Below are 26,144 nucleotides of genomic sequence, written 5' to 3' on the forward strand. Positions count from 1 at the left end.
GCGTGTGTGCCGTCTGTCCACCACAGCTGCCGCTGATGTCCACCAGCCGGCGCTGTTACACTACACTTGCGACATCTGGTGACGCTGTTGCGGCTGTTGCGGCGGGGTGCTGTCAGCCTTCGCGCGGCCCCACACGGTTGCGGCAACGAAGTTCAACGACGAAGTTCGTAAGGGACGACATCGCTAAGGAAACCAACCGTAACGTCGCCATGCAGAAACAACAAGCCTGGCAACAAAGGTCCTCCTCAGGGCCAAACGAGCCGATCCATCGGACCCCTCGGTTCGTCCTTGCCAGCGACATGTTGAGGGCCTATCCCGAGCGGAGACAGATGTCGTCGCAAAGATCCTTACACCTTTAACCTGCCGCTCTGAATCCATGCGAAAGAAGCTGCGGTGGCAGCAGTGCGCAAGCATCAGCTCACAATCAACAACTCAACACGCTCGTCAACAACAACAACAATGCCACTGAATCGGAATGTTTTATTTAGACTTTGGGAGGAGGAATCCGATGAGCTGTGAAGCTCTTCTTCACAGATGTCCAGCCTAGGCGGATCAGCAGGTAACGGCTGTGTGTCGCTTTAAAAGGAAGAATGTGTAACAAGGCAACGTGTCTGGGTAATGTGGCCCTCCTTCATAGCACGCTAACGATGTAGCTTCAAACGCAGCACCTCCGATTAGCACGGTCGGCGTACGTACGGTGCGAAAGAAGTTCAACATGCACAACGGACAGCTCTGTCAGTCGGAATTGTGATTATTGGCGCAGGTGCCATCGCGGCTTAAATGTGTGGATTGAAGGGACATCGCAACGAGCGCAAACAACAACCAAACGGCTCTCGTCCGTTCACATGTCGGCGTTCTTCTCTGCTCTGACACTGGTGAGACAAGACCACGAAGAAGCTGCTGTTTATGGTGAAGGCCAATCGGCTTCAAAGACTATGCCGTGAATTAGTATCAGCAGAGCGCGTTTGTTTGCATGTTCGCCACAAGTACCGTGTTTGGTTGATGTGAGTGGTGAGCACTTGAGTCCTTGCAAAGGGTTTCTATTTGGCGTTTGGACATCTTAACACAACTCCAGTTCTATTGCCAGAAGGGGTAAAATCTTTTCTTATTTTTCAGGCTCTTATCTTGTCAACTCACACCTCAGCTGCGTTGCAATCGACTGCCACGACACTCATGTGAATCTCTGCTCGTGAGAAAACAAACTTTAAATTGACTTTCAGGCGCATGCTCCCCACGTAGCAGGCTGCCGTGAAGATGCTCAAGTGGGCGCCACCGTCGCGAGATGTTAACTACCTCGCCTGGTGTACAGGAGGTCGTGAGTTCGATCCCAACCCTGACGCCTGCTGCTGTATATTTGGAGTTTGCGTGTCTCTCTCTCTCCCCGTGGTCGCGTTGATTTTTCTCCAGATCCTTCAGTGTCTCCCTCCACATTTAGAATCAACTTGCTTTTAGGGTATTTGGCTGCTATAAATGTCCACGTGATGTGCCACTTCTTTGAGCTGTCATTTGTGGCCAGGTCGCTTCTGAAAATGAATTATACAGCTCAATGGGCCTTACTTGGTAAAATAAAAATTAGTTTATAGTTTAGTTTAAATAGAGATTAACAAGTATGGCAGTTACACAGGGATGAGTATGGCAGTCACGCAGATGCCAACGTTGGTTGACGTTGAGCCGTGGGACGTGTGACGACTCAATGTCCGACAACGCCTCGGTGGCCGATATGTCGCTGTCCTTCCCCACACCTCCGATTAGCGCGGTTGGCTACGTACGGCGCGAAAGAAGTTCAACATACATCGTGTTGATGGCTATTACCAGAGGTGGGACAAAGTCATTGTCATGCAAGTCCAAGTCGAGTCGCAAGTCATCAAATTCATGACTCGAGTCTGACTCGAGTCCAAGTCACATGACTCGAGTCCACATCTCATAGGTGGGACAAAGTCATTGTTATGCAAGTCCAAGTCGAGTCGCAAGTCATCAAATTCATGACTCGAGTCTGACTCGAGTCCAAGTCACATGACTCGAGTCCACACCTCTGGCTATTACAGTACGCTGCACGAATGTGAATAGGCCTAGTGCTGAGCGAGAGACATGTCTGGATTGGTCAACGGTGGAAAACCAGGGACAGAGCTGATGCTGCAACGTGTTAGGAGTAAGGGGGAGCGGCCGTTACACCCGCCATGCCGTGCCGTGCCGTGCCGTGCCGTGCCATGCGGTCGCGCCGCGTCTATGCGAGGGGCCGGGCCACGGCGGTGTAGGCCGCTTCGATTTCGCTGTCGGCCGGGCACGTGTCGGTGAACTCGGGCTGCGCGCACGCGTGCTTGAGGTACCGCGCAATCCCCGTGAACTGTGCGGGGATCTCCATTCCCTTGAACTTCCTCAGGACGACCTGCACGAGCACAGAGACAATGAGAATAAGATGTGTTTAGTTTTTATATCGTGGAAGAATCTGATGAGCTATGAAGCTCTTTTATTACAAATGTCCAGTAGGGGCACGGGGTCAGAACGTTACAGGAACAAACAATACAACAACACGATGGGGGTGGAAAGCATAGGAAAGGTAAAAAAATAAATCACACAAAAACATATAAATAAAACTCGACCATTTTTATTGCACCACGTGAAGCTCGCTGAGCTATTAAATTATTTTTCAGAAGTGACCTGGCTACAAATGATAGCTCAACAAAGTGTCCTATCATGTGGACATTTATAGAAGCAAAATCATCTCAATAATCTAAGTGCACGTTTCTAAGTGTGGAGGGAAAAACCGGAGGACGTGGATAAAAAATTCCACTCGACCACGGGGAGAACATTCAAACTCCTGATGCACAGCAGCAGCAGGCATCAGGGCCGGGATCAAACCCCCGACCTCCTGCACGCCAGGCGAAGAAGATCGCATCTCGCCACCGTGGTGGCCATTACATTTCTAAAGTATCTAAGTTGAATTAGCAGCCGTACATCAATTGCCGAGCTTGAAGAAGGCAGTAAAACAACAGCAAAACAGTCCCACTCCAACCGCTAGTCCTATCAGAGTGAAAGAGGTTGTGTCAAGCGCTGGAAACTGACTCATGTACGATCTAAATTTCGATTTAAAGCTTTCGTGACTGCAGGGATTAATCTTCTTGGTTCTTTCGGTAAAGTCACATAGAATGGAAATAATAAAATCATACAAATAAATATGCTAAATTCCTATTGATATGCAAATTCTTTTGTCAAGGCGCTCTTCCCCCTCCAACCCAGCTTAAATAGACGCTCCAAGCCTGGGGTGTTTCATTCAGACGCTGTCTTCTCGACAGACCTGTTCTTCACCTGAGGACGGCTGCTTGCGTTGTGGCCGAAACGTCGTGAGAATTATTTTATTATGTTTTTTTTTCCATTCTACGTGACTTTACCGAAAGAACCAAGAAGATCATGTACGATCTGTTAAAGGCTACGGGGAGGGGACCTTGTGCGTGCGTGCCGCGTGTCCCCGTGCCGCCCGACCTGCACGGTGTGCAGCTTGGGCAGCAGGTTGCAGTCGGCGAGCGTGAGCCGCTCTCCGTCCAGGAAGCTGCGCGTGGAGCTCGTGCCGGGTGTCCCGTCCTCGCCCTCCACCGCCTCCTCGTCCGGCAGCGGAGTCGCGAGGAAGTCGTCCAGGCGGCCCAGCGCCTTCAGCAGCGCCTTCTCCAGCGCTGCAAAGCCAAACGACAAATAAGTCGTAGTGATAGGTTTGTACCCTTGCAACTGGTACAAAAACTGACACCTTTATACAAGGCATCATGTTTGCAATAACCACAACACAAGCAGTCAAAATGCAAACTAAAATAAACAACTCTGATGATTTCTCCCGGAGAGCCTCCAACGGACTGCGAGGGCAAGTGTGGTTAGCGAGCAGCACCTATGAAGGCCGGCACGGCACGCGAGGGGGGGTGGGTGACCAGCACCACGCCCGGCCGCCTTTGTCTCTCCCCAGTGGCGATGTTTACACACCGCACCAGGCACTCATTTTGAGGCTGAGTCGACCTAGGGGAGTCCCAGGGACGGTTCAGATAATCGTCACTGGTTTTGGCCGCGAGCGGGAATTGAACCCGGGTGGTCAGGTTCGTCGCGCAGCATAGCGCTAGCCGCTGCACCACCACTCTCCACACACACAAAGACAAAAATCCCCCGTCTAGCCTTAACACACACACACGTGCACACACACACGTGACACACACACACACGTGCACGCACACACACACGTGCACGCACACACACACGTGCACGCACACACGTGCACACACACACGTGCACGCACACACACACGTGCACGCACACACACACGTGCACGCACACACACACGTGCACACACACACGTGCACACACACACGTGCACACACACACGTGCACATGCACACACACGTGTACGTACACACACACACATGTACGTACACACACAGCACCGGGTTACATTTGATGGGGTAGGGGGGGGGTGTTATAGATTTGGTGGGCCACCTCTTTATGTGTTCAATGTTACATTCCTCCCCTTGAGTGTTTTACCACCACCCATGCCCCATGCCAAAGACTCCAATGATATCCCCTTGGTTATTGAAGTTTGTAAATGATGGGAAGACCCATCATCATAACAGAATAACAGTGCAGGCAGGATAGTAATGAGTAAAAAATCACGTAAATGTCCACAAAGCACACAGCCATTGTGCATCATGCAAACGAGACACGGGAAGTTGGGAGACACAGAGACACGTGGACACAGGGAGACAGAGACACGTGGACACAGGGACAGGGAGACACAGAGACACGTGGACAGAGTTACACTCACCGTCATTGTTGGCACTGCTCGTGTTCTTGATGAACGCAGAAAACTTGGCAAAGACGTCGCTCCCAGCTGTGTTTGACTCGGGGTTGTTGGCTACCAGCTTTGGGTACCTACAGCACACGAGCGAAACTTACGTTAGTCCACAACCCACAAACCAGCCAGCAACTCAGTCACTCAGTCAGCTGCCCAAATCACGTAACTATCCACTCAATCACTCGGCCAACCTTGCAATCACTGAGCCAACCCAATCACTTAGCTATCCACTCAATCACTCAGCCACCCAACCACGCAGCAAATCGCTCAATCACTCAGCCGATCAAATAAACTAATCGATTTCTCAGCCATCACCCAGCCAACCACCCAATAACCGAACCAACCACCCAACTAACCACCCAATCACACAGCAAACCAAGCCAAGCAATAACTCAAACCCCAACCTCCAATTTAGCACGGTTAGCTACGTGCGGTGCGAAATAAGTTCAACATACATACATGAAGTTCAACATAGATACATGAAGTTCAACATAGATACATACATGTTAGTCATGGCCACGTACATACCACGAGGGGTCATCTACCCCACTCAAGTCAGATGTTTACGCCTTTCCCTCTTCTTCACTGCTCCATGAAAGCATTTATTTTGGGGGGATGGGGGGAATATGCAACTCCTTCACGAGCCATTAGCTGCAGTAGGAATACACACAGCTGGCGTGCAGACACGTGCTGGACGCAGCCTGTGTGTGTGTATTTACCTGTGGGCCTTGTGAGCAACACGGCGCACAACGCCCGCAGCAGGCCTGTGAAACGTCGCAGGCCAAGCCGGGCAACGAGCGGATCAGGTGCCGAGTCGCCCTGCGGTGCACGAAAGGTCATCTACCACCAGGGGTCATCTACCACCAGGGGTCATCTACCACGGGGGGTCATCTACCACCAGGGGTCATCTACCACGGGGGTCATCTACCACCAGGGGTCATCTACCACGAGGGGTCATCTACCACCGGGGGTCATCTACGACGGGGGTCATCTACCACCAGGGGTCATCTACCACGGGGGGTCATCTACCACCAGGGGTCATCTACCACCAGGGGTCATCTACCACGGGGGTCATCTACCACCAGGGGTCATCTACCACGGGGGGTCATCTACCACGGGGGGTCATCTACCACCGGGGGTCATCTACCACGGGGGTCATCTACCACCAGGGGTCATCTACCACGGGGGGTCATCTACCACGGGGGCTCATCTATCACGAGAGGTCATCTACCACGAGAGGTCATCTACCACCAGGGGTCATCTACCACCAGGGGTCCCATGGATATGGATCTAGGGGGGTCCCAAGTGTGAGGGTAATCGTCCTATTTGTGCCCTCACCTCACCCATCCCTCACCCCTCCCTCACCCTACCCCTCCCTTCCTCACCACACCCCTCCCTCACCCACCCTCACCCAACCCCTCCCTCACCCCACCCTTCCTCCACCCAACCCCTCCCTCACTCCACCTCACCCCTCACCCCACCTCCCCCTCCCTCACCCCACCTCACCCAACCCCTCTATCACCTCACCCCTCACCCCACCTCCCCCTCCCTCACCCCACCTCACCCAACCCCTCTATCACCTCACCCCTCACCCCACCTCCCCCTCCCTCACCCCACCTCACCCAACCCCTCTATCACCTCACCCCTCACCCCACCTCCCCCTCCCTCACCCCACCTCACCCAACCCCTCTATCACCTCACCCCTCACCCCACCTCCCCCTCCCTCACCCCACCTCACCCAACCCCTCTATCACCTCACCCCTCACCCCACCTCCCCCTCCCTCACCCCACCTCACCGCTCACACCTCCCTCACCATCAACCGCTGATGCCCTGCCCGCGACCAAGCGCAGGTCCTCCCACACAGATGGAACTCTTCCAGGAATTGTCTTCCCGAGTTCCGAGAATCTCCTCACGGACACCGTGGGTGGCCATGGAGATACGGCGAGACGGCTTCCTTGCCTTGCGCATTCTCCTCGGGCTTGCTTCAGCACCGCCCGAGACCACCACGTGACCACCACTCCCACGAGACCACCACGTGACCACCACGTGACCACCACGTGACCACCACTCCCACGAGACCACCACTCCCACGAGACCACCACTCCCACGAGACCACCACTCCCACGTGACCACCACTCCCACGTGACCACCATTCCCACGAGACCACCATTCCCACGAGACCACCACTCCCACCACGTGACCACCACTCCCACGTGACCACCACTCCCACGTGACCACCACTCCCACGAGACCACCACTCCCACGTGACCACCACTCCCACGTGACCACCACTCCCACGTGACCACCACTCCCACGTGACCACCACTCCCACGAGACCACCACGCCCACGTGACCACCACTCCCACGTGACCAGCACTCCCACGTGACCATGATTCCCACGAGACCACCACTCCCACGTGACCACCACTCCCACGTGACCACCAATCCCACGTGACCACCAATCCCACGTGACCACCATTCCCACGGACTGGTGAACGTTCTCATTTACGTCGGCCATTCGTGACACGCGGCGGGTGAGCCGAGAGTTTTGGGAAATGTTTCCACGAATCGAAACTCGAAACAATCAAAACTTTAGAAGGGAAACTTGAACTTCCTCTCGTTGTTGCACGCGTGTGTGCGTGGGTGTTGCTTTCTGACGGGGAGCAGCAGCGCAGCGGTTAGCGCACAGCCCTACGAACCCGGCGACCCGAGTTGGAAACCCACTCACAGTCCACATGGGTGATCTCAGAAATGGTCCTGAAATGAGTAACCGGTGCGGTGCTTAAACATCGCCACTGGGAGACAAAGGCGGCCGGGCGTGGTGCTGCCCACCCACCCCTTCTGTGCCGTGCCGGCCTTCACATGTGCTCGCCTAACAGCACTTGCCCCAAAAGTCTCTTAAGGCTATACGGGGGGAGTCTAAAAACCGCACGGGCGTTCTGAGGATATAATTTGGGCATGTTCTGGCCCAGTGTGAACCCTCTCCGAAACTTGACAATGTTGGGGCTGATGCTAAATCAGTCGCCGGGTTTACAGCAGCCGCGCTACAAAGTAGGGGAAACGACTGCATAATAAATATTTACACAACGCGAGAAGAGTAAGCTTGCCGTGGCCTCTATTGGAATCGGGAGGCTGCCACGGTAGCGGTGTCACGAGCAGTCAGCGGCGCGCCGCACCGGCGGTCCGAGAGAGATCGCCAGTCCCATCTCCCGCCGCGGCAAGATTCTCAAATCCCCACGCGGACCTCTGTCCACGCGGCAGTGTGGGTGCACGTGGGTCGCGCCACGGTTAGTTTAGTGGCAGGTCCGCGTGTGGTGTGGTGAAGAGCGAGCGCTCCCACCTCGTCCAAGACGTCTGGCCTGCGTATAAGAGGCGGGCAAATGGTCTTAGGGGGCCCTCTCTAGAGTTCGCATGGAACGGCCCTTCCATTTAAATGAAACAAAAACATTTTAGAAGGCAAAGCCCACTAGGCTATGTAGCTCTTTTTCAGAAGCGACCTGGCCACAAATGATAGCTCAACGAAGTGGCTTATCGCGTGGAAATGTACAGCAGCCAAATGCTCTAAGGGCGTGACGTTGATTCTAAATGTGGAGGGGGAAAAACCGGAAGGTCCGGAGAAAAATCGACGCGACCACGGGGAGAGAGACACGCAAACTCTAAAATATACAGCAGCAGGCATCAGGGTCGGGATCGAGCCCACGACCTCCTGCGCTCCAGGCGAGGGAGTTAACATTTCCTAGCCACCGTGGCGCGTTATGCCAGCCGCGCAGAGACACAGGGGCTGCTGCTGCTGCTGCTGCTAATCCGTTGTGTGATAATGCCTCTTTACAATTGTTTAATGCTTCTTGACGAGATCGGCAAGGTATTGTGGACCATTTGTGGCGAGCGCTTTGCGTGCAATGAGTGCAACCGGAAGCCAATGCAGCTCGGCGAGCATTGAACGGACACGGGTCAGATCTACGCGGTACGGGTCACGACACGTGCCAGAGATTGTTGCACCACAGGGCTGAGTTCAGATCTCGCTCGTAGCTGCGAATCGAACCGGGGGTCCTGCGGTCTCACAGCGGCGCGTTCCAACAATGTGGCCATGAAAACACACACTGTGAGGATACAACCATGCAGCAATCACTCCCGTTGCTGTGACGGTCGCCTCGCCTTCCTGTCTGCGACGAAATCTCTCTCGTGAACTGAGCGCGGTGCCAGACACCGCCGTTTCCCGCCGGTGCTCCTCAGGCGCGGACTCCCTCACCCGCCTGCCCAGCAGCAAGAGGGGCCCCCGGCTTCGTTTGACCTCCCGTGAAGGAGAGCGGACGGCACCTCAAACGAGTCGGCGCCACCCGCCTGACGAGCCGAAGTCGAGGGATGTGACCTCCAAAGTGGCGCCGCGGTGGCGATGAGATGTTAACTACCTCGCCTGGTGTACAGGAGGTCGGGGGTTTGATCCTGACCCTGACGCCTGCTGTATAGTTGGAGTTTGCGTGTCTCTCTCCCCGTGGTCGCGTGGATTTTTTTCTTTGGGTCCTCCGGGTTTTCCCTCCACGTGTAGAATCACCGTCACGCGTTTAGAGTAATTGGCTGACGTGAGTTCCCACGTGATGATAAGCCAATTTTTTGTGCTGTCATTTGTGGCCAGGTCGCTTCTGAAAAAAATATCTCTGTCAGCTCAGAGGGCCTTACCCATGGAACCCATCGCATCGACTTGCCCACCGAGATCTGTTGCGGGAGACTCACTGACGCCACCGCTCAGCATCCCGGGAAGTCACGGGGTACATCGCCAACACGCCACGTCCCACTGCCGTCGGCTTACACGAAAGGAGAAGTGCTACAGCACAGACGCAATTCCTGACCGCAGCAGCAGCAGCTGCGGGGCTCACCCATTTCTCTGACCGCCCGCAAGCAGACACGCCTGTGAACTGCTCGTCTGCTTGGAAACGCTCTTCCTTTCGATATTAGGAAGCCACCGGGGATTGACAAACTTATTTCTTTAGAACAGCCCTTTGTGTTTAGTTTGTTGTCCTCCCCCCGCACCTCCGGTTAGCACGGTTGGCTACGTGCGGTGCAAAAGAAGTTCAACATACAGACATGACCTATCCACTGCTGATGTAGGCCTCCCCCAAATCGTCGCCTTCTCACGCGGTCCTGCCACACAACGATCCATCTCGCACCTGCGCACGAGCTGATTTCACCGCTCCGTCTCCCGTGGGGGCCATGCTCCCAGACGCGTACCACCGCTTGGCTACGTCTCCATGACTATTCTAGATCATCCACAAACCCTCCAGCAGCACGTCGTGCCCAGGCCCGCTTGCTCTTCTGAATTGTTTGGATGATGTCGGGAACCCCAGCGTCTCTCCGTGCCTCTCTCTCCGCACCTCGTCCATTGTTAGCCGTGCTTCTGAGCCGTGTGCCAAGAGCAAACCAGCGCGCACTGATTAAATCTGTCTTCCCGGCGTATTGTTCCACGTTGTTTGCGCTTATCGAATTAAAAAAATAACGCCGAGTTTGTATCCAGTAGCGCCATGTACGCCACTGCATCGCACACCGTTGCGTCATCCGCTACACACAGAGGCGGCGTGGAGATGATTTCCCCCCGCGCCTCCGACTATCACGGTTGGCTACGTGCGGTGCAAACGAAGTCCAACATAGAAACCACGTGTCCACCCAGTGAGAGTGTTCACAACGTGTGCGCGCAAACCCGAGTACCCAGAGCAACCCAGAGGTGCGAGGAAGCAACACTTCTATCCCATGCAGATGGAACAGACGGAAATGAGTCCACACGTCGCTGTACCCCATTCTCCTCGGGTGTCTGGGTGAGGGCTCGACATGCAGCAACGGGCAGGGAGTTGCACGGCCCATCTGTGTGCGATCCATCAAACCCTCGCTGCTGCCTCCACAGCAGCTGGGATTACAGGCCACGACATGAGCATAGCCACCACCACTGCCACCACCGCCACCGCCACCACCACCACCACCGCCACCACCACCACCACCGCCACCGCCACCACCACCACCACCACGATCGCCACCGCCACCACCACTACCACCACCGTCACCACCACCGCCACCACCACCGCCACCACCACCACCGCCACCGCCACCGCCACCACTGCCACCACCACCAGCCAGGGTTGGTGGATCACACACAGATGGGCTGTGAAACTCTCTTCCCGTGGGCGTCGAGGAGGAGCGCGAATGTCGTGCGGTGCCGTGGTGAAATTTCACGTCATCATCATCCTCGTCGTCGTCGTTGTTGTTGTTGTTATGCCACGTCGGTTGTTTGTGTTGTATGAACCTGACTTGACCACGCTGCTCAGTGAGGATTGGGGCAGTGGGGGGCGTGGGGCTCAAGCCGCTGAGATGTCACTCCCCACGGCTAGCCACGCCTGGGAATCGAACTCAGGTTGCTGGGTTTTATAGCGTAGTGTGCTAACCGCAGCGCCACCCCTCCTGACCTTCATTGAATAAAAATGATGCGTAAGCACATCCCCACACACACAGATTTGTCTGTTTCTTGGACGGTGAAATGTCACCGTGATGCACCGTTGGGCGACATTAGGATGCGTTTGTCACCGGACACGTCGTTTTTTCCCGAAACGTCCGCCGAGTGTGGGCTACACGCGTGCCTGAACCATTGTTGTTCCACCCGCGTAAAAAACCACCCGCTTCCCGGTGTTGCGGAGGGGGCCCGGACTCTGGGGGACGACACCGACTTCCTGCCGACCGAGCCGGCCGCGGTGGAGCAGATGCCTCCTCGCAGCCTCTGGGCCTGGTGAGCGATCGGGGGTCTCACCGCAAGCCCCTTGCCCCGGCGTGGTGCTCGCGCGTAGAATCTCCCTCCCTCCCTCGCGCCCTCTCTCGCTGTGCTCTCCCATCCGATCACGACACGGCCAAAGTGTCCCTCCCTGCCCGGGTTATTTCTTCACGGATTAGCGCGCTTGGCTACGTACGGTGCGAAAGAAGTTCAACGTGCGTACATATTAGGCCAGCCTCGCGCCACATGTATGTTGAACTTCTTTCGCACCGTACGTAGCCACCGTGTGTCGCCAACCGTGCGATACGAGGCTGTGTGAGGCTACGGTCTCGATGTTTTCCGCGCGGAAATGGACGCGGTATTTTTAATGTTCATGGCTGCGGTACACAAAAACGAAGTCAAAACCCAAATCTGCGAGTGCGATGGGGCTTTTGTTTGCTCAGTCGCCTCCGGCTGGGCTGAGGGCGTCAATGCGCGAACTTCTGTCTCACTAGCGAGAGGCTGCCCAGGGCCAAGCCCAGGATGCCCATCGTGCCGCCCCAGTCTGCCCACTCGAGGATGCAGACCACCGCGGCGCGCGGCGCTTCCAGATGCACTTCTGCGGCCGTCTGGAACGCTCCTGCTTCCAATATCAGGAAGACACTGGGAGCTATGATGCACTTTTACATCATCGTCTAGGTTGAAAGCTCATTTCTTAGGGCTGCTTTGGGAAGGTCTTCCATGCAGCTGTGGATAGACCGTGGCACACGCAAGTGAACACTCTGCGTTTAATGGAGTTTGCGTGTCTCTCTGTCATCATCATCACGGTGGCTAGGAGATGTTAACTACCTCGCCTGGAATACAGGAGGTTGTGGGTTCGATCCCGACCCTGGCACCTGCTGTATATTTGGAGTTTGAATGTATGTCTCTCTCCCCGGGTCTTCTGGGTTTTCCCTCCACATTTAGTAACGTGTGCCTAGATTATTTGTCTGCCATGAATTTCCACGTGATGAGCCACTTCGTTGAGCTATCATTTGTGGCCAGGTCGCTTCTACAAAAAGAGCTGTGTAAACTCAGTGGGGCCTTACCTGGCAAAATAAATTCGTTTTTGATAGTTTAGTTACGTACCATTCCGATAAAACAACATAACCTTGCACACCAGGTGAACTTTGGCCAAGGTCTGCACGAAGTAACAACAGCACGTGGCTTTTGCCAACAATCAATTATTAATATCGTAAAACAAGCGCACGCCACGGGCGAAGAGCATACACCCTTAGAGGGAGGAAATCAATGTGGGGTAATAAACGGCAGTGCCAAGCCAGTCCATTAAGTGAGCCTCCTCTGCTTGTCCATTAAAATGCATTAAAACCACAATCATGGACCGTCAGACGAACTCCTTATCCACTGGTTTAACATGTTGGCTTTCGGTACCAATATCATCCATAATACAGGTTTTTTTTTGGGTTAGATCGCGTAAATATATAAATGTGTCGTTAAACCCGCCACCACCCGACACAGCTCGGCACAAATTAACCACGACACCGCGCTGATCTCGTCAAGGAGCACAAACCATCATCACGTCAACTCCTCCGGTGGTCATCCTCACAGCAGCAGCAGCAGCGGCAGCGGCAGCAGCAGCATCAGCAGCAGCAGCAGCGGCAGCAGCAGCATCATCAGCAGCAGCATCATCAGCAGCAGCAGCGGCAGCTCTTGGCTGAGCCATCACACAAAGGCGGTGGTCACCGCATCGCGCGGCGCTTTCAGATGCGCTTCTGCGGCCGTCTGGAAAGCTCTTCCCTTCCGGTACTGTATTAGGAAGCTACTGGAGCTATGAACTTTCTAAATTTAGATTGAAAACTCATTTCTTGAGAACTCCTTTTTGTGTTATTTTTTTGTCCTTCCCCGCACCTCCGGTTTGCACGTTTGGCTACGTACGGTGCAAAATAAGTTCAACATACAAACATGAAGTTCTACATACATGTTAGCCATCGCCAGGGATAGAACCAACGCCCGCTGGTTTGCAAGTCCAGTGTGCCAACCGCTACGCCACGGCGGCATCCCACAGAGATGTGTATATAGACGTCACTCAGCATCGCCTTGCAGCTCCGTGGAATATCATCCTCTTGCGAGAAGCAGCGGACAGAGCAGGGAAAGCCTCCACCAGCAGCGTAACATTGATGTGATGATTGGATAGTGTTGTATGGATCACAGTGATGACGATGATGGTGGCGATGAATGAATAATGACGTATGAATGATGCTAATTATGATAGTGGTGGCGATGAATGGATATTGACGTATGGATAACGACGATGATGATGGTGGTGGTGATAAATAGATAATGATGTATGGATGACGATGATGATCATGGTGGTGGTGGTGATAAATAGATAATGATGTATGGATAACGACGATGATGATGGTGGTGGTGATAAATAGATAATGATGTATGGATGACGATGATGATCATGGTGGTGGTGGTGATAAATAGATAATGATGTATGGATAACGACGATGATGATGGTGGTGGTGGTGGTGATAAATAGATAATGATGTATGGGTGATGATGATGATGATGGTGACGATGTATGGATGGTTGTGTATGCATGATGATGATGATGGTGACGATGTATGGATGGTTGTGTGTGCATGATGATGGTGATGGTGACGATGTATGGATGGTTGTGTGTGCATGATGATGATGATGGTGACGATGTATGGATGGTTGTGTGTGCATGATGATGATGATGGTGACGATGTATGGATGGTTGTGTGTGCATGATGATGATGGTGATGGTGACGATGTATGGATGGTTGTGTGTGCATGATGATGATGATGATGGTGACGATGTATGGATGATTGTGTGTGCATGATGATGATGGTGATGGTGACGATGTATGGATGATTGTGTGTGCATGATGATGATGGTGATGGTGACGATGTATGGAAGATTGTGTGTGCATGATGATGATGGTGACGATGTATGGATGGTTGTGTGTGCATGATGATGATGATGATGGTGACGATGTATGGATGGTTGTGTGTGCATGATGATGATGGTGATGGTGACGATGTATGGATGGTTGTGTATGCATGATGATGATGGTGATGGTGACGATGTATGGATGTTTGTGTGTGCATGATGATGATGGTGATGGTGACGATGTATGGATGGTTGTGTGTGCATGATGATGATGGTGATGATGTATGGATGGTTGTGTGTGCATGATGATGATGGTGATGGTGACGATGTATGGATGGTTGTGTATGCATGATGATGATGGTGATGGTGACGATATATGGATGGTTGTGTGTGCATGATGATGATGGTGATGGTGATGATGTATGGATGGTTGTGTGTGCATGGGGGGGGGCCCTCTCACCTTGGAGGACACAGGACATCCTCGAGAAACTCCTCGATCTTGATGGTGTCCGTCTTGACTCCCCCGTTGTAGGTGAGGAAGGGGGGCTGGGTGCCTGGAGCGAGCTTTGCGAGACTGGCCGGCTTCCTGGCACCACACGGACAGCGTCAGCGCAGCGGCATTAACGCACCGCGACGGCATCGCGCGCGGAGGGTTTGTCGTGCGCTCGAGTGACTTAGACACAACGTGAGACGGGGATGTGTCTCGCCACCTGAAAATGAACCGACATTTAATTTCATCGGCCTTTGGTCGCTTAAGCAAGCGAGTGGCAGCTCTGAGAATGAAAGTAACTCGCTGGAATTGTACGCAGACAACATTGCTCCCAGTGGCAGGGCGGGTGGGAAGATGCTGCTCCCGAATGTGTGGAGTGGAGGTCATTTGAAGGGATCTCAGAGGTAACTCTGTGATGTCCGCCTCCTTTGGCCACACGTGTGACGCGTCCCATCAGCCACGCGGCCTTCTGGGAGTGCATTTTGCAGCGGCATCGGTTTGATCCAAGTAATTGCCGGAGCCGTTTCGACGTTGCGAGTCTCATCAGCAGAGCCAGACCTGGGTCACTGATGCTGCTCAGTTGTCTGACGTCATGAGTAAGAGCCCTCCCCGAACACCGTGAACCCGTCCAGCGAAAGTTAGGAAACTTTTACGACGAATAAACATTCCGCACTGCGATGGTTCAGAAGGCCCACAGAGCGATGAACTAAAACTCCGTGAGATTTTGTCTGCAAAATGAAACAGGCTTCCATCTGCTAATTAAATTCATAATTGCCCACAATGCACCACCGCGGCGTGTAATGGAGTCGTATTACTGCGACTTCTGTGTCGCAGCTCCGATCGTCCGCAACTCACTCCCTCGTCTCTCGCTGCGTCAGCGACGTTCTCCTGCGCGCATCTCCAGACGTCTCCCTCTCTCTTTGACGCATTCTCTGGCGCCTCTCAATGTCCATTTTAAGTTAAATTGTGCACGTCATGAAAGTGGTCGACTACAATGGTCTCACCAGATGAAGCCCACCGAGCCATCAGCTCTTTTTTCAGAGGCGACCTTGCCACACATTGTAGCTCATCGAAGTGGCTTATATCACCATTTGGGAATCTACAGGAGCAGCCAAATAATCTAAATCGAAAGTTTCTAAATGTGGAGGGTAATTAACCGAAGGAAGCCGGAGAACAATCCACGCGACCACGGGGAGAGAGAGAACTCGCGAACTCCAAATACACAGCAGGCGTCACGGTCGGGATCGAACCCACGACCTCCTGCGCACCAGGCGAGGGAGGTAACATCTCCTAGCCACTGCGGCCCCCCAATGAATGAATAATGAACGAATAGTGAATGAATAATGAATGAATGTACCTGCGTGGGTCGACGAGGACGATCTTGAACTCGGCTTTCTTGAGGCAGAGCAGCATGAAGAGGCGCTGCGAGAAGGGGCAGTTCCCGATGCGTTCCCCGTCGGTGCCGGCCTGAGAACGCACACAGACAAAGACCCCCCGTATAGCCTTTAACAGACTGCTGGGACAAGTGCCTTTGGCGAGTAGCGGCACTTTAAGAAGGTTGGAAGGGCGCACGCCACACCTGGCCGCCTCCGTCTCCCCAGCGCTGATGTTTACACACTGCACCAGGTAGCCATTTGAGGCTGAGTCAACCTAAGGGAGGGCTATGACCAGTTCAAATATCCGCTCCCCTGTGAATACACACACCACCGACTACTCCGACCAAATGAAGGCGCAGCCCCTGCAATTTCTTGCTGACGCCACTGCTAGTGCAAGGGTCTTCATTGGAGGGAGGCCCAGAGAGTTCCCTCCAGAGTGTATTTGGCCTGCTCTTCCACACAGGCGAGATGTCTCGGCAGAGGAGGGAGCGCATACACTTGACCCCAGCACCCACGACCTGCCGACCATGGACTGTGCTGCACCCATGGGTGGACAGAGACGGGGTGAGCACTCGAGAAACTTGCGCCGTTGTTGCCACTGCCGCGCCGGGAGGTCGACTCAGCGACCTCGCGAGCGCAGCGTGCCGCTCGCCGTGGCACCAGCGTGGCAGCAGCCGCCGAACAGAGCCACGATATTCCTGGGAGGCTCAACAGGGGCACGTGGTGAGCGGGGAGCAGCCTCTGCGACTCTCACATAGCCCGACCCCCACGTGCAGTGGCCTCCTCCTAGCCCCTGCTGATGTATGTACAGGGACTCCTCGACTAACGAACGAGTTCGATTCTAGAGGTCTGTTCGTAAGCCGATTTGTTCGTAAGTCCAACTTGAATTCCGTCGATTACAAACGTACTCTTTGGGTCTTTCGGTAAAGTCACGTAGATATAACAATAATAGACCACGACGTTTCGATCGCAACACAGGCGATCGTCTTCAGGTGAGAGATTACAAACAAATCAAGACTACGAACGTGTTGTACGGCGTGTGCACTAAACACGGGAAATGCCTTTAAAAGTTGAATAATCGCCTGTAGATGTAGATTCCACTGGTTCTTCGTGTCCTGCAGATGTAGATGCCACCACCACCATCTATTGCACGGCAGTTGAACTAACGATTCACGGTCCGGACTGGCAACCGGACATACGGACATGTTTGTTCGTATCTCTGAAAGTTCATAAGTCGAACGTTCGTAAGTAGAGGAGTCCCTGTATGCATGCTGAACTTCTTTCGCACCGTACGCAGCCAACCGCGCTGATTGGAGGTGATGTTGTGCCTCTCTGCTGCTCTCAGGGCCCCGGCAACTCATCCGCCAACTCGGCTCACTGCTCAGGTGGTGGAGTACGAGGAGAGACAAGATGTTAACCGAGTGCCACTAAGTGACATCACCGCCACTTAGTGGCAAATGGCGGTTGTTGTTGTGGTTGTTGTGGTTGTTGTGGTTGTTGTTGTGGTTGTTGTTGTGGTTACTAGCCCCTCTATGTTAGCCAACCCGGCGTTCAACGGCGACAAACCCCGTTTTATGACAAAGTCTCATCACGATCGGCATTCCTGTTTAAAGTTAGAACGTTCGAGATTCTGCTGCGATGGAGGGGTAACCACTCCCTGGACAAACACTGCGATTTGACCAAAGTAAACACGACGATGACGCCGTTTGTTGTTATTTAATCCCCAGCGCGAGCAGATCCACAGTCACCCACGCATGACGCATTCCGCCCTCGTGCACACCGGGCAGGGCACGTGCCACCATTTCCACTGCGGATCAAACCCAGACATGTCTCAGCCGGTACCGCGTCTTATCAAGAACCTGCAGTCGACTATTATAAAGTCCAACACGAGATCTCGGGTACAAATAATTTACTGGCACCTAAACACAGGTGCCAATTCCCAACCAGGTGCCCCCCCCCAAGTGCATAGATGAGTGAAATGCCGAGTGAGTGGGTGGGTAAGCGAGCGAGCGAGCGGATGTGAGTTACTGAGTAACCGGGACCAATGAATCAGTGATTGAGTGGGCGAGGTAGTGAGTGAGTGAGCGGTAGGGTTGCCACCTTTTGCACGATAGACCAAACACAGACATATGTATCTGTGTGTGAAACTTCCTTTGCACCATACATAGCCAATCGCGCTAATTAGAGGTGCTGTGTTGTTTTACGGTACAAAAAAAGTTCGGCACAATACCGGTACCAGAGCATGGTATGAATGAATTCCTGCCGTCTGAACACGGATGCCAATTCCCAGACTGTACCAGGTGAAACCAAGACACGTGGCAATCGCAGCACGTGCCTCAATATAAAGTCGCGCATGGCAAATGTCAAAAGGTTAAATGAGTTTCTTGTGCAAGTGAGTGCGGGGGCTGGGACTCATCTCCCTGAGCCAGTGGTGGACATTCCCCATCGCGATGCTGGAGGTGAGTCTGTGCGTAGATTAAACACAATTTACATCTCGCGGCGGAGCTCTCATTCATAATTATCAGCCGTGGGCGAGCTGAGTCGACTCGCGGCCGGGATTTGAACTCAAGATTTCGACTCGAGCACGCGCCCCAGTTCCATCACGGCTCGAACCCGCTCACCAGTTCAACACGACTCAAGCGCGCTCCATGTACAGCTGTTTTGTCGGGAGAGGGGGGGGGTGGCAGTTATTTGACCATACTTCACCACGCTCGTCAGTAGTGTGGGTTGGTGAACGTGGGGAGCATTCAATATTAGGGCTGCCACCTTTTCCCGCTGCAGACCAAACCCGGACGACATCTCTAGGTCAGCACTGGGTCTGTGGTGAGAGAGGGTGCAGGACGCGACTGCCACTGGGTCTATCGTGAGAAAGTGCGCAGGACGCGACTGTGTCATGAAGTTCAACAAGGCAATGACGGCACCAGATCTCGCACACAGATTGGCATCGGTCCGAATGTTAACTGGGCAGGTGTCGACCCTCGAGTATAGATGTACAGTACAACAATGGATGTTATGCACTGCCCTGTGCTCCCCACCGCATATCCCACGCAGCAGCCTATACGTGTCTATGAATGCAGAACTTCTTTCTCACCGTACGTAGCAAGCCGTGTTGATCGGAGGTGTGGGGGAAGGACAACAAACTGAACACAAAAATCAGTTCCATAGAAATGGGATTTCAATCTAAATTAAAAGTGCCTAGCTCCAGTGGCTTCCTAATAGCAGAAGAGCTTTCCAGACGGCCGCACAAGCGCATCCGAAAGCGCCGTCTTTGGTCGATGGCGCAGCCAAAAGCCCCCGCCGCTGCGAGGATGACCACCAGGGAAGTTCGCGTGATGATGGTTTATGCCCCTTGACGAGATCAGCAGCGAGGTGTTGTGCTTCAATTGTGGCGAGCACTTTGTGTGTGTAACAACCTTCCGTCGCGTTTCATTCATCTGGCGGTGAGGGCGAGGAGGTCATCCGGAGCACGGCTGACATCGGTGGCGAGTCGCTTCCGTACCAGTTTAGTGTTTTTATATCACCACCCTCTATGCCCACTTCACACAAGTCTGCGCTGACCGAGCGAGGTGGAAGTTTGGCAAAATATTCCGCAGGACCCACACGGCCCTGGGGAGGCCGCATGCAGCAGCGAATGGACGCGCACCTGTGCAGGTGTGCAGGTGTGCACAGGTGTGCATAGGTGCACAGGTGTGCACAGGGGTGCACAGGTGTGCAGGTGGGTGCAGGTGTGCAGGTGCGCGTGCCGTATCCTGCCGTGTGCGCCTTTGGGCTTTCCTCGCACCCGCAGTCGGAATATTTATTTGTATTGGAGGAATCCGACGAGCTGTAAAGCTCTTTTTTCACAACCAACACCACACAGAACTGTCGTTCAAACAAAATTGGCCAAACATTGTGGTGCAGGACCCTGCTGAACACGGGAGAAAACCCTTGGCACACGCAACGCTTTCTGTCCTTGGCCATGTGCACTGCACTTTATTTAATCAACGGAATGGAGCGCTGTCAGGATAAAACACCTCTGTTGTGTTGCTGCCTTGCCTAAGCTTGCGACATCGGACGTATTATATAATGAAGCTACAATTCATATTTAGGGACTTGCTTACCATTTTCTCCAATTTGCATTCCTATCGCCGTCGTTGTTGCATTTGCTGTTGTAACTTTGCAGACTCTGTGCCCATGCTGTACGTCTGTAAAACAAGCGCTTCATAGCTCATCGGATTCCCCCTCCCCAAGTCTAAATACACATTCCGATTGTTCTTCTTGGTTCTTTCGGTAAAGTCACGTAGAAGGGAAATAATAAAATAATACAAATAAAACATAATAAAATACAATTCTCACGACGTTTCGGCCACAACGTAAGCAGCCGTCCTCAGGTGAAGAACAGGGCTGTCGGAAAGACAGCGTCTGAATGAACAGGTTCATTGTATTTTATGATGTTTCATTTTAATTATTTTATTATTTCCCTTCTACGAGACTTTACCGAAAGAACCAAGAAGATGAATCCCTGCAGTCACGAAAGCTTTAAATCGAAAAATTCCGATTGTTGGGTTCTAAAGCGATCGTTTGTGTCCGCACGTCTGGGCAAACCACTTTGATAGACGTGGCCGCTGTTTGTTTAAAATCTACGGCGAAGGCGACTCCACATCGTGCCGTCTCTGCGCTCGTTACCGTGACCCCCAACGCCGTCGCTGCTGACGAGAGAGTCGGATGGACGCGACTAACTCGAGTTCGTTGCAGTGAAAGTTTTTCAAATGTCTTGAGACTTGGTTGGTTCGAGCTTGGAGCAGGCCCGACGGGCTCTGCACGTGCTGACATGACGCTGCTGGAAGCGGCGTCTCGTGCCGAGGGCACGCGCGGCCACGTGGCGTCCTGTCGGGAATACTCGGAGGGGGTTTCAGTCTGCGGAGAGATGGATACGCGGGGCAGACACCGCCTGCCATGTTTGTTTATAGTAGTACAGAGTTAGACTGATGGCCTTAATCTAAGTTGTCTTGTGGTTGTTGTTGGTGGTTGTTTGACTTGTATCCCACTGGGATTTGTGCACACAGCGTTGGTGTACAGTGTTTTTTTCTGCAATATTTTGCTGTCTTTTCTTGGATTTTATGTTTGCACTCAGTCACATATTCACTTTAAGATGTTTTTTTGTTCATGTTTTTGTTTTTTGTTTGTTGCGGTTGCACCCGATTCAAGAACCGAATGGCTCACAGGGCTATATACCTAATAAATTAACTTGAACTTGCCTGCTGACTCCTCGAAACGTGACATGCGTCTCTGTGCGCTGCTGATGTCGCTGATGCCACTAAGACTGCTTCTGCTGCTGCTCTTGATGCTACTGATTCTAAATCTTGACTTAAAGCTTTCGTGACTGCAGGAATTCATATTCTTTGGGTCTTTCGGTAAAGCCACGTAGATCATTGTTTTGTTATTTTCTTTGAACCTATCTACGTGACTTTACCCAAAGACCCAAGGAATATGAGCTACTGATGTTGCCATTGCTGCTGCTGCTATTGCTGCTACTGCTACAATCGTTACACTTGCTGCTGCTATTGCTACTGCTATTGCTGCTACAATCGCTACACTTGCTGCTGCTGCTATTGCTGCTACTGCTACAATCGTTACACTTGCTGCTACTATTGCTACTGCTGTTGCTGCTACAATCGCTACACTTGCTGCTGCTGCTGCTATTGCTGCTACAATCGCTACTATTGCTGCTGCTACTATTGCTACTGGTGTTGCTGCTACAATCGCTATACTTGCTGCTGCTGCTATTGCTGCTACAATCGCTACTATTGCTGCTGCTACTATTGCTACTGCTGTTGCTGCTACAATCGCTATACTTGCTGCTGCTATTGCCACTGCTGTTGCTGCTACAATCGCTACAATTGCTGCTGCTATTGCCACTGATATTGCTGCTACTGCTGCTGCTGTTGCAATCGCAGCTGCTGCTACAGCTCTCGCAACTGCTGCTCTTGGTGCAGAAGGAAGTTGCTGCTGATTTTATCTCGGAGTGCGTTAGGAAGCCAGGAAACGGGCCCTCCCTTACGTTACAATTACACCAGAATACACAAGTATTTATATGCATGAACTTTTTTTGCCGAACCTAATCGGCGACACGGTGTTTAAACGAGTTGAAAGCGTTTGGAAAATCAATAGCATGCATGAATATATACACGGACTTTATAAAACATAATGTAATAAAGGACAAAGATCCCCCGTGTAGCCTTAACAGACTGTTGGGGCAAGTGCTGTTAGCGAGCACCTATGAAGGTCGGCACGGCACACGAGGGGGTGGGTGGCCAACACCACGCCCGGCCGCCTTTGTCTCCCCAGTGGCGATGTTTACAGATCGCACCAGGTACTCATTTGAGGCTGAATCGACCTAGGGGAGGCCCAGGACCGGTTCGGATAACCGTCACTGATGGTGTTGTCCACATCTATGTGACCACGATACAATACAACCATGGTAGACCACAAGGTTGGGGCTTGTGCTGTTAGCGAGCACCTATTAAGGTCGTAAGGGCGCACGGCCTGAGTGTTGTGGCCTAGCGCCACTCCCGGCCGCCTTTGTCTCCCCAGTGATGATGTTCACGCACTGCATCACCCACGTAGTCGTTTTGGACCGAGCAGACGTAGACGAGACCCAACACACGTCGACATCCAGTCTATTGTACTGTACCGCGAGGCACACAACGGATGGGGTCCCCAGCCGGGATTCGAAGCAGGGACGCGAATTCGCGAACCACCCCGCTCCCACCGCTGCACGTGGACTCCACCACCACACGAACCACGCCGCTGCACATGGACTCCACCACCACACGAGCCTTCCCACTGCACGTGGACTCCACCACCACACGAGCCTTCCCACTGCACGTGGACTCCACCACCACACGAGCCTTCCCACTGCACGTGGACTCCACCACCACACGAGCCTTCCCACTGCACGTGGACTCCACCACCACACGAACCACGCTGCTGCACGTGGACTCCACCACCACACGAGCCTCACCGCTGCCCGTGGACTCCACAACCACACGAACCACGCCGCTGCACGTGGACTCCACCACCACACGAACCTCACCGCTGCACGTGGACTCCACCACCACACGAACCACGCTGCTGCACGTGGACTCCACCACCACACGAGCCTCACCGCTGCCCGTGGACTCCACAACCACACGAACCACGCTGCTGCACGTGGACTCCACCACCACACGAGCCTTCCCACTGCACGTGGACTCCACCACCACACGAACCACGCCGCTGCACGTGGACTCCACCACCACACGAACCTCACCGCTGCACGTGGACTTCACGACCACACGAACCACGCCGCTGCACGTGGACTTCATAACCACACGAACCACGCCGCTGCACGTGGACTTCACGACCACACGAACCTCACTGCTGCCCGTGGACTCCACAACCACACGAACCACGCCGCTGCACGTGGACTCCACAACCACATGTGGCATTCCCACACTCCAACATGACGGAGTGTGTGGGGGCACGGAGTGTGTGGGCTTGGTGGACCTGCGCAGTATGGCTGACGTACCTTCACGCACCCCCTGGGACCCTGCGGACCCCAGATTATTACCCCGTATGGGACCCCCCCCCCACACCCCCACCCCCGCCGGGGGTGACCTGCAGACTTCGCGGACGCACGTGTCTCGACTTGTCTCATCATCCACATGTCTCATCAAGGCTGTAGCCATGGAGTTAACATTGGGGGGGGGGGGGGACCAAATCTTCCAGGGGGACTGGGGGTCCCAACCCAGAAAAATATCTACATTTGAAAACTCATTTCCTGCCTAAAACATAAAAAAATGCACTAACGCATGAGATGGACTTTATTTTTTATTTTTTACAATAATGTCTAATAGTGCATTGTATTACTTTGCTCTGTTTTTACTTTTTTACCATTTCTTGTTTCATTGTATGTAATGGCAGAGATTGGGGATGACTAAAGTACAACCATAACCACAATCATATGAACAGAAATCTACGCATTGATTTATATTAAGACAAGTCCAGATATTGTGGCCAAGATTTAGAAAATTGTTTTTATTTACATAGCATAGCAATTATTTTTTTCATAGCAATATATTGGGGGGGGGACATTTTGAGCATATTTGAATATTGGGGGGGATGTGCCCCCCCTAATATATATTATAATTACGGCCTTGTGTCTCATCATCATCCACGACGTCTCATCATCATCCACGACTCGTCTCATCATCATCCACATGTCTCATCATCATCATCCACGACCTGTCGTCTCACCTTCACGAAGAGCTCGATCACAGGGGCTCGCTCCCGAGACATCTCTGCTGCTGCTGCTGCTCCTGCTTCTCTTCCTCCTGCTGCTGCTGCTCTTGCTGCTGCTTCTCTTCCTGCTGCTGATGATGATGACTCCGTTATTCCCGTCTCCCTGCTGCTTCTGCCGCTGCGTCTCCTCACACTGCCCCTCCTCCTGGGGCTTACTTCCTCTTTTTGTTGACGGTGCCGCTCTCGCTTCTGCTCCTCCTCCTACTGCTGCTCCTTCTCCTGCTGCCACTCCTGCTGCTGCTGCCACTTCTCCTGCTGCTGCTCCTTCTCCTGCTGCTGCTGCTCCTGCTACTGCTGCTGCCACTTCTCCTGCTGCTCCTCCTACTGCTGCTGCTCCTTCTCCTGCTCCTGCTGCTGCTGCCACTCCTGCTGATGTTGATTCTGCTGCTTCTCCCGATGCGTCTACTGCTGCTGCTGCCGATTGTCCTACTGCTGCTGCCGCTGCGAATGCCGCCTGTGACGTGAGCTGAGAGATGCCTCCCGGTGCGCGCCCCCCGCATCCTGCAGCCCCCCCCCCCCGCGGGCTTCCTCCAAGTGGCTCGCACGGAGCGGAGCGGTGGCGCAGTGCTTAGCGCGGCTGTGCGACGAACCCGCGACGGCCCAGTTCGATTCCACGGCTGACGTCGGGTGACATTTTTGGGACTGGGTCTGCCCCCCCACTTCTCCTCCTCACTCACCAACCCGCACTGACCAGCGTGGTGAAGTATGGTCAAACTCCACCCCTCCCCCCACCCCGCCATGATCAACCTGCCTCATTGATGGTTTGAGAAAAGCTGGATTTTTATTTTAAACAATATTTTACGTTAAGACTGAGGCTCAGGATTGCACAGCACTTCAATGTGGTGTTTCTGCGTTGTCGCGTGGTCGTTCGGCATGTCCGACGTTTCGCGCCACGTGCTGGGAGTTCAGTTCGCTGAACAAGTGGCAGCAAGTCGAGAACACGTGGCGCATTGGGATGTCCGGCCAACTCCATTGGCGGGTGCACAGCGCGCGCGCGTGCGTGAAGAGCGCGCGTAAGAGGGGGTAACACTGAAGCGAGTCCCGACATACTTGCTGTACTGCCTCCTGGGGGCACCTCGCTGCTGCAGGTGCGTGTATGTATGTTGAACTTCTTTCGCACCGTACGTAGCCAACCGGTGGTGCGGAGGGAAGCACAACAAACCAAACACAAAAAAAATGCGGGTGTCTCAGAATCTCATGATCATCCACCAACCCTCATCGCAGCGCCAGTTACTTACCCAGCAGAGCCACTCCCGAGTCTCAGGACGCAACCTTTGAAGAGGGTCCTGCTTTGTTGATACTTGATACAGCAATCGTGCTGTGACGGTTCCACCTGAAGACGGAAGCTTGTGTTGCCTCCGAAACGTCGTGATTTTTAATTTTACTTTTATTAATTTAAATTTTATTTTTTACCTACGTGACTTTACCGAAAAAACCGAAGAGTATTGTTGGGGATGTTGTGGCCAGCGCCTCCCTGTGG

At 53.3% G+C, this 26,144-nt stretch overlaps 1 protein-coding gene across 2 annotated transcripts; it reads right to left on the reverse strand.

Annotated features, from left to right (window-relative positions):
- Positions 1-394: 394 nt before the first annotated feature.
- LOC144948409 (chloride intracellular channel protein 5-like) lies at positions 395-25,070 on the reverse strand. Of its 2 annotated transcripts, none has more exons than XM_078877844.1 (6): positions 24,620-25,070; positions 16,324-16,469; positions 14,937-15,062; positions 4,796-4,902; positions 3,481-3,668; positions 395-2,386 (listed from the first exon to the last, which is right to left on the reverse strand). In XM_078877844.1, the coding sequence occupies exons 1-6, from the start codon at positions 24,659-24,661 to the stop codon at positions 2,225-2,227; spliced, it is 771 nt and encodes a 256-aa protein (XP_078733970.1). In that variant the 5' UTR covers positions 24,662-25,070; the 3' UTR covers positions 395-2,224. The 2 variants fall into 2 exon arrangements, with proteins under 2 accessions (XP_078733970.1, XP_078733971.1); XM_078877845.1 differs by having other exon boundaries at positions 401-2,386; positions 16,324-16,433; positions 24,620-25,066.
- Between the last annotated feature and the right edge of the window lie 1,074 nt (positions 25,071-26,144).

The sequence above is a fragment of the Lampetra fluviatilis genome, chromosome 49 (genome assembly GCF_964198595.1).
Source record: "Lampetra fluviatilis chromosome 49, kcLamFluv1.1, whole genome shotgun sequence".
Classification (NCBI taxonomy): Eukaryota; Metazoa; Chordata; class Hyperoartia; order Petromyzontiformes; family Petromyzontidae; genus Lampetra; species Lampetra fluviatilis.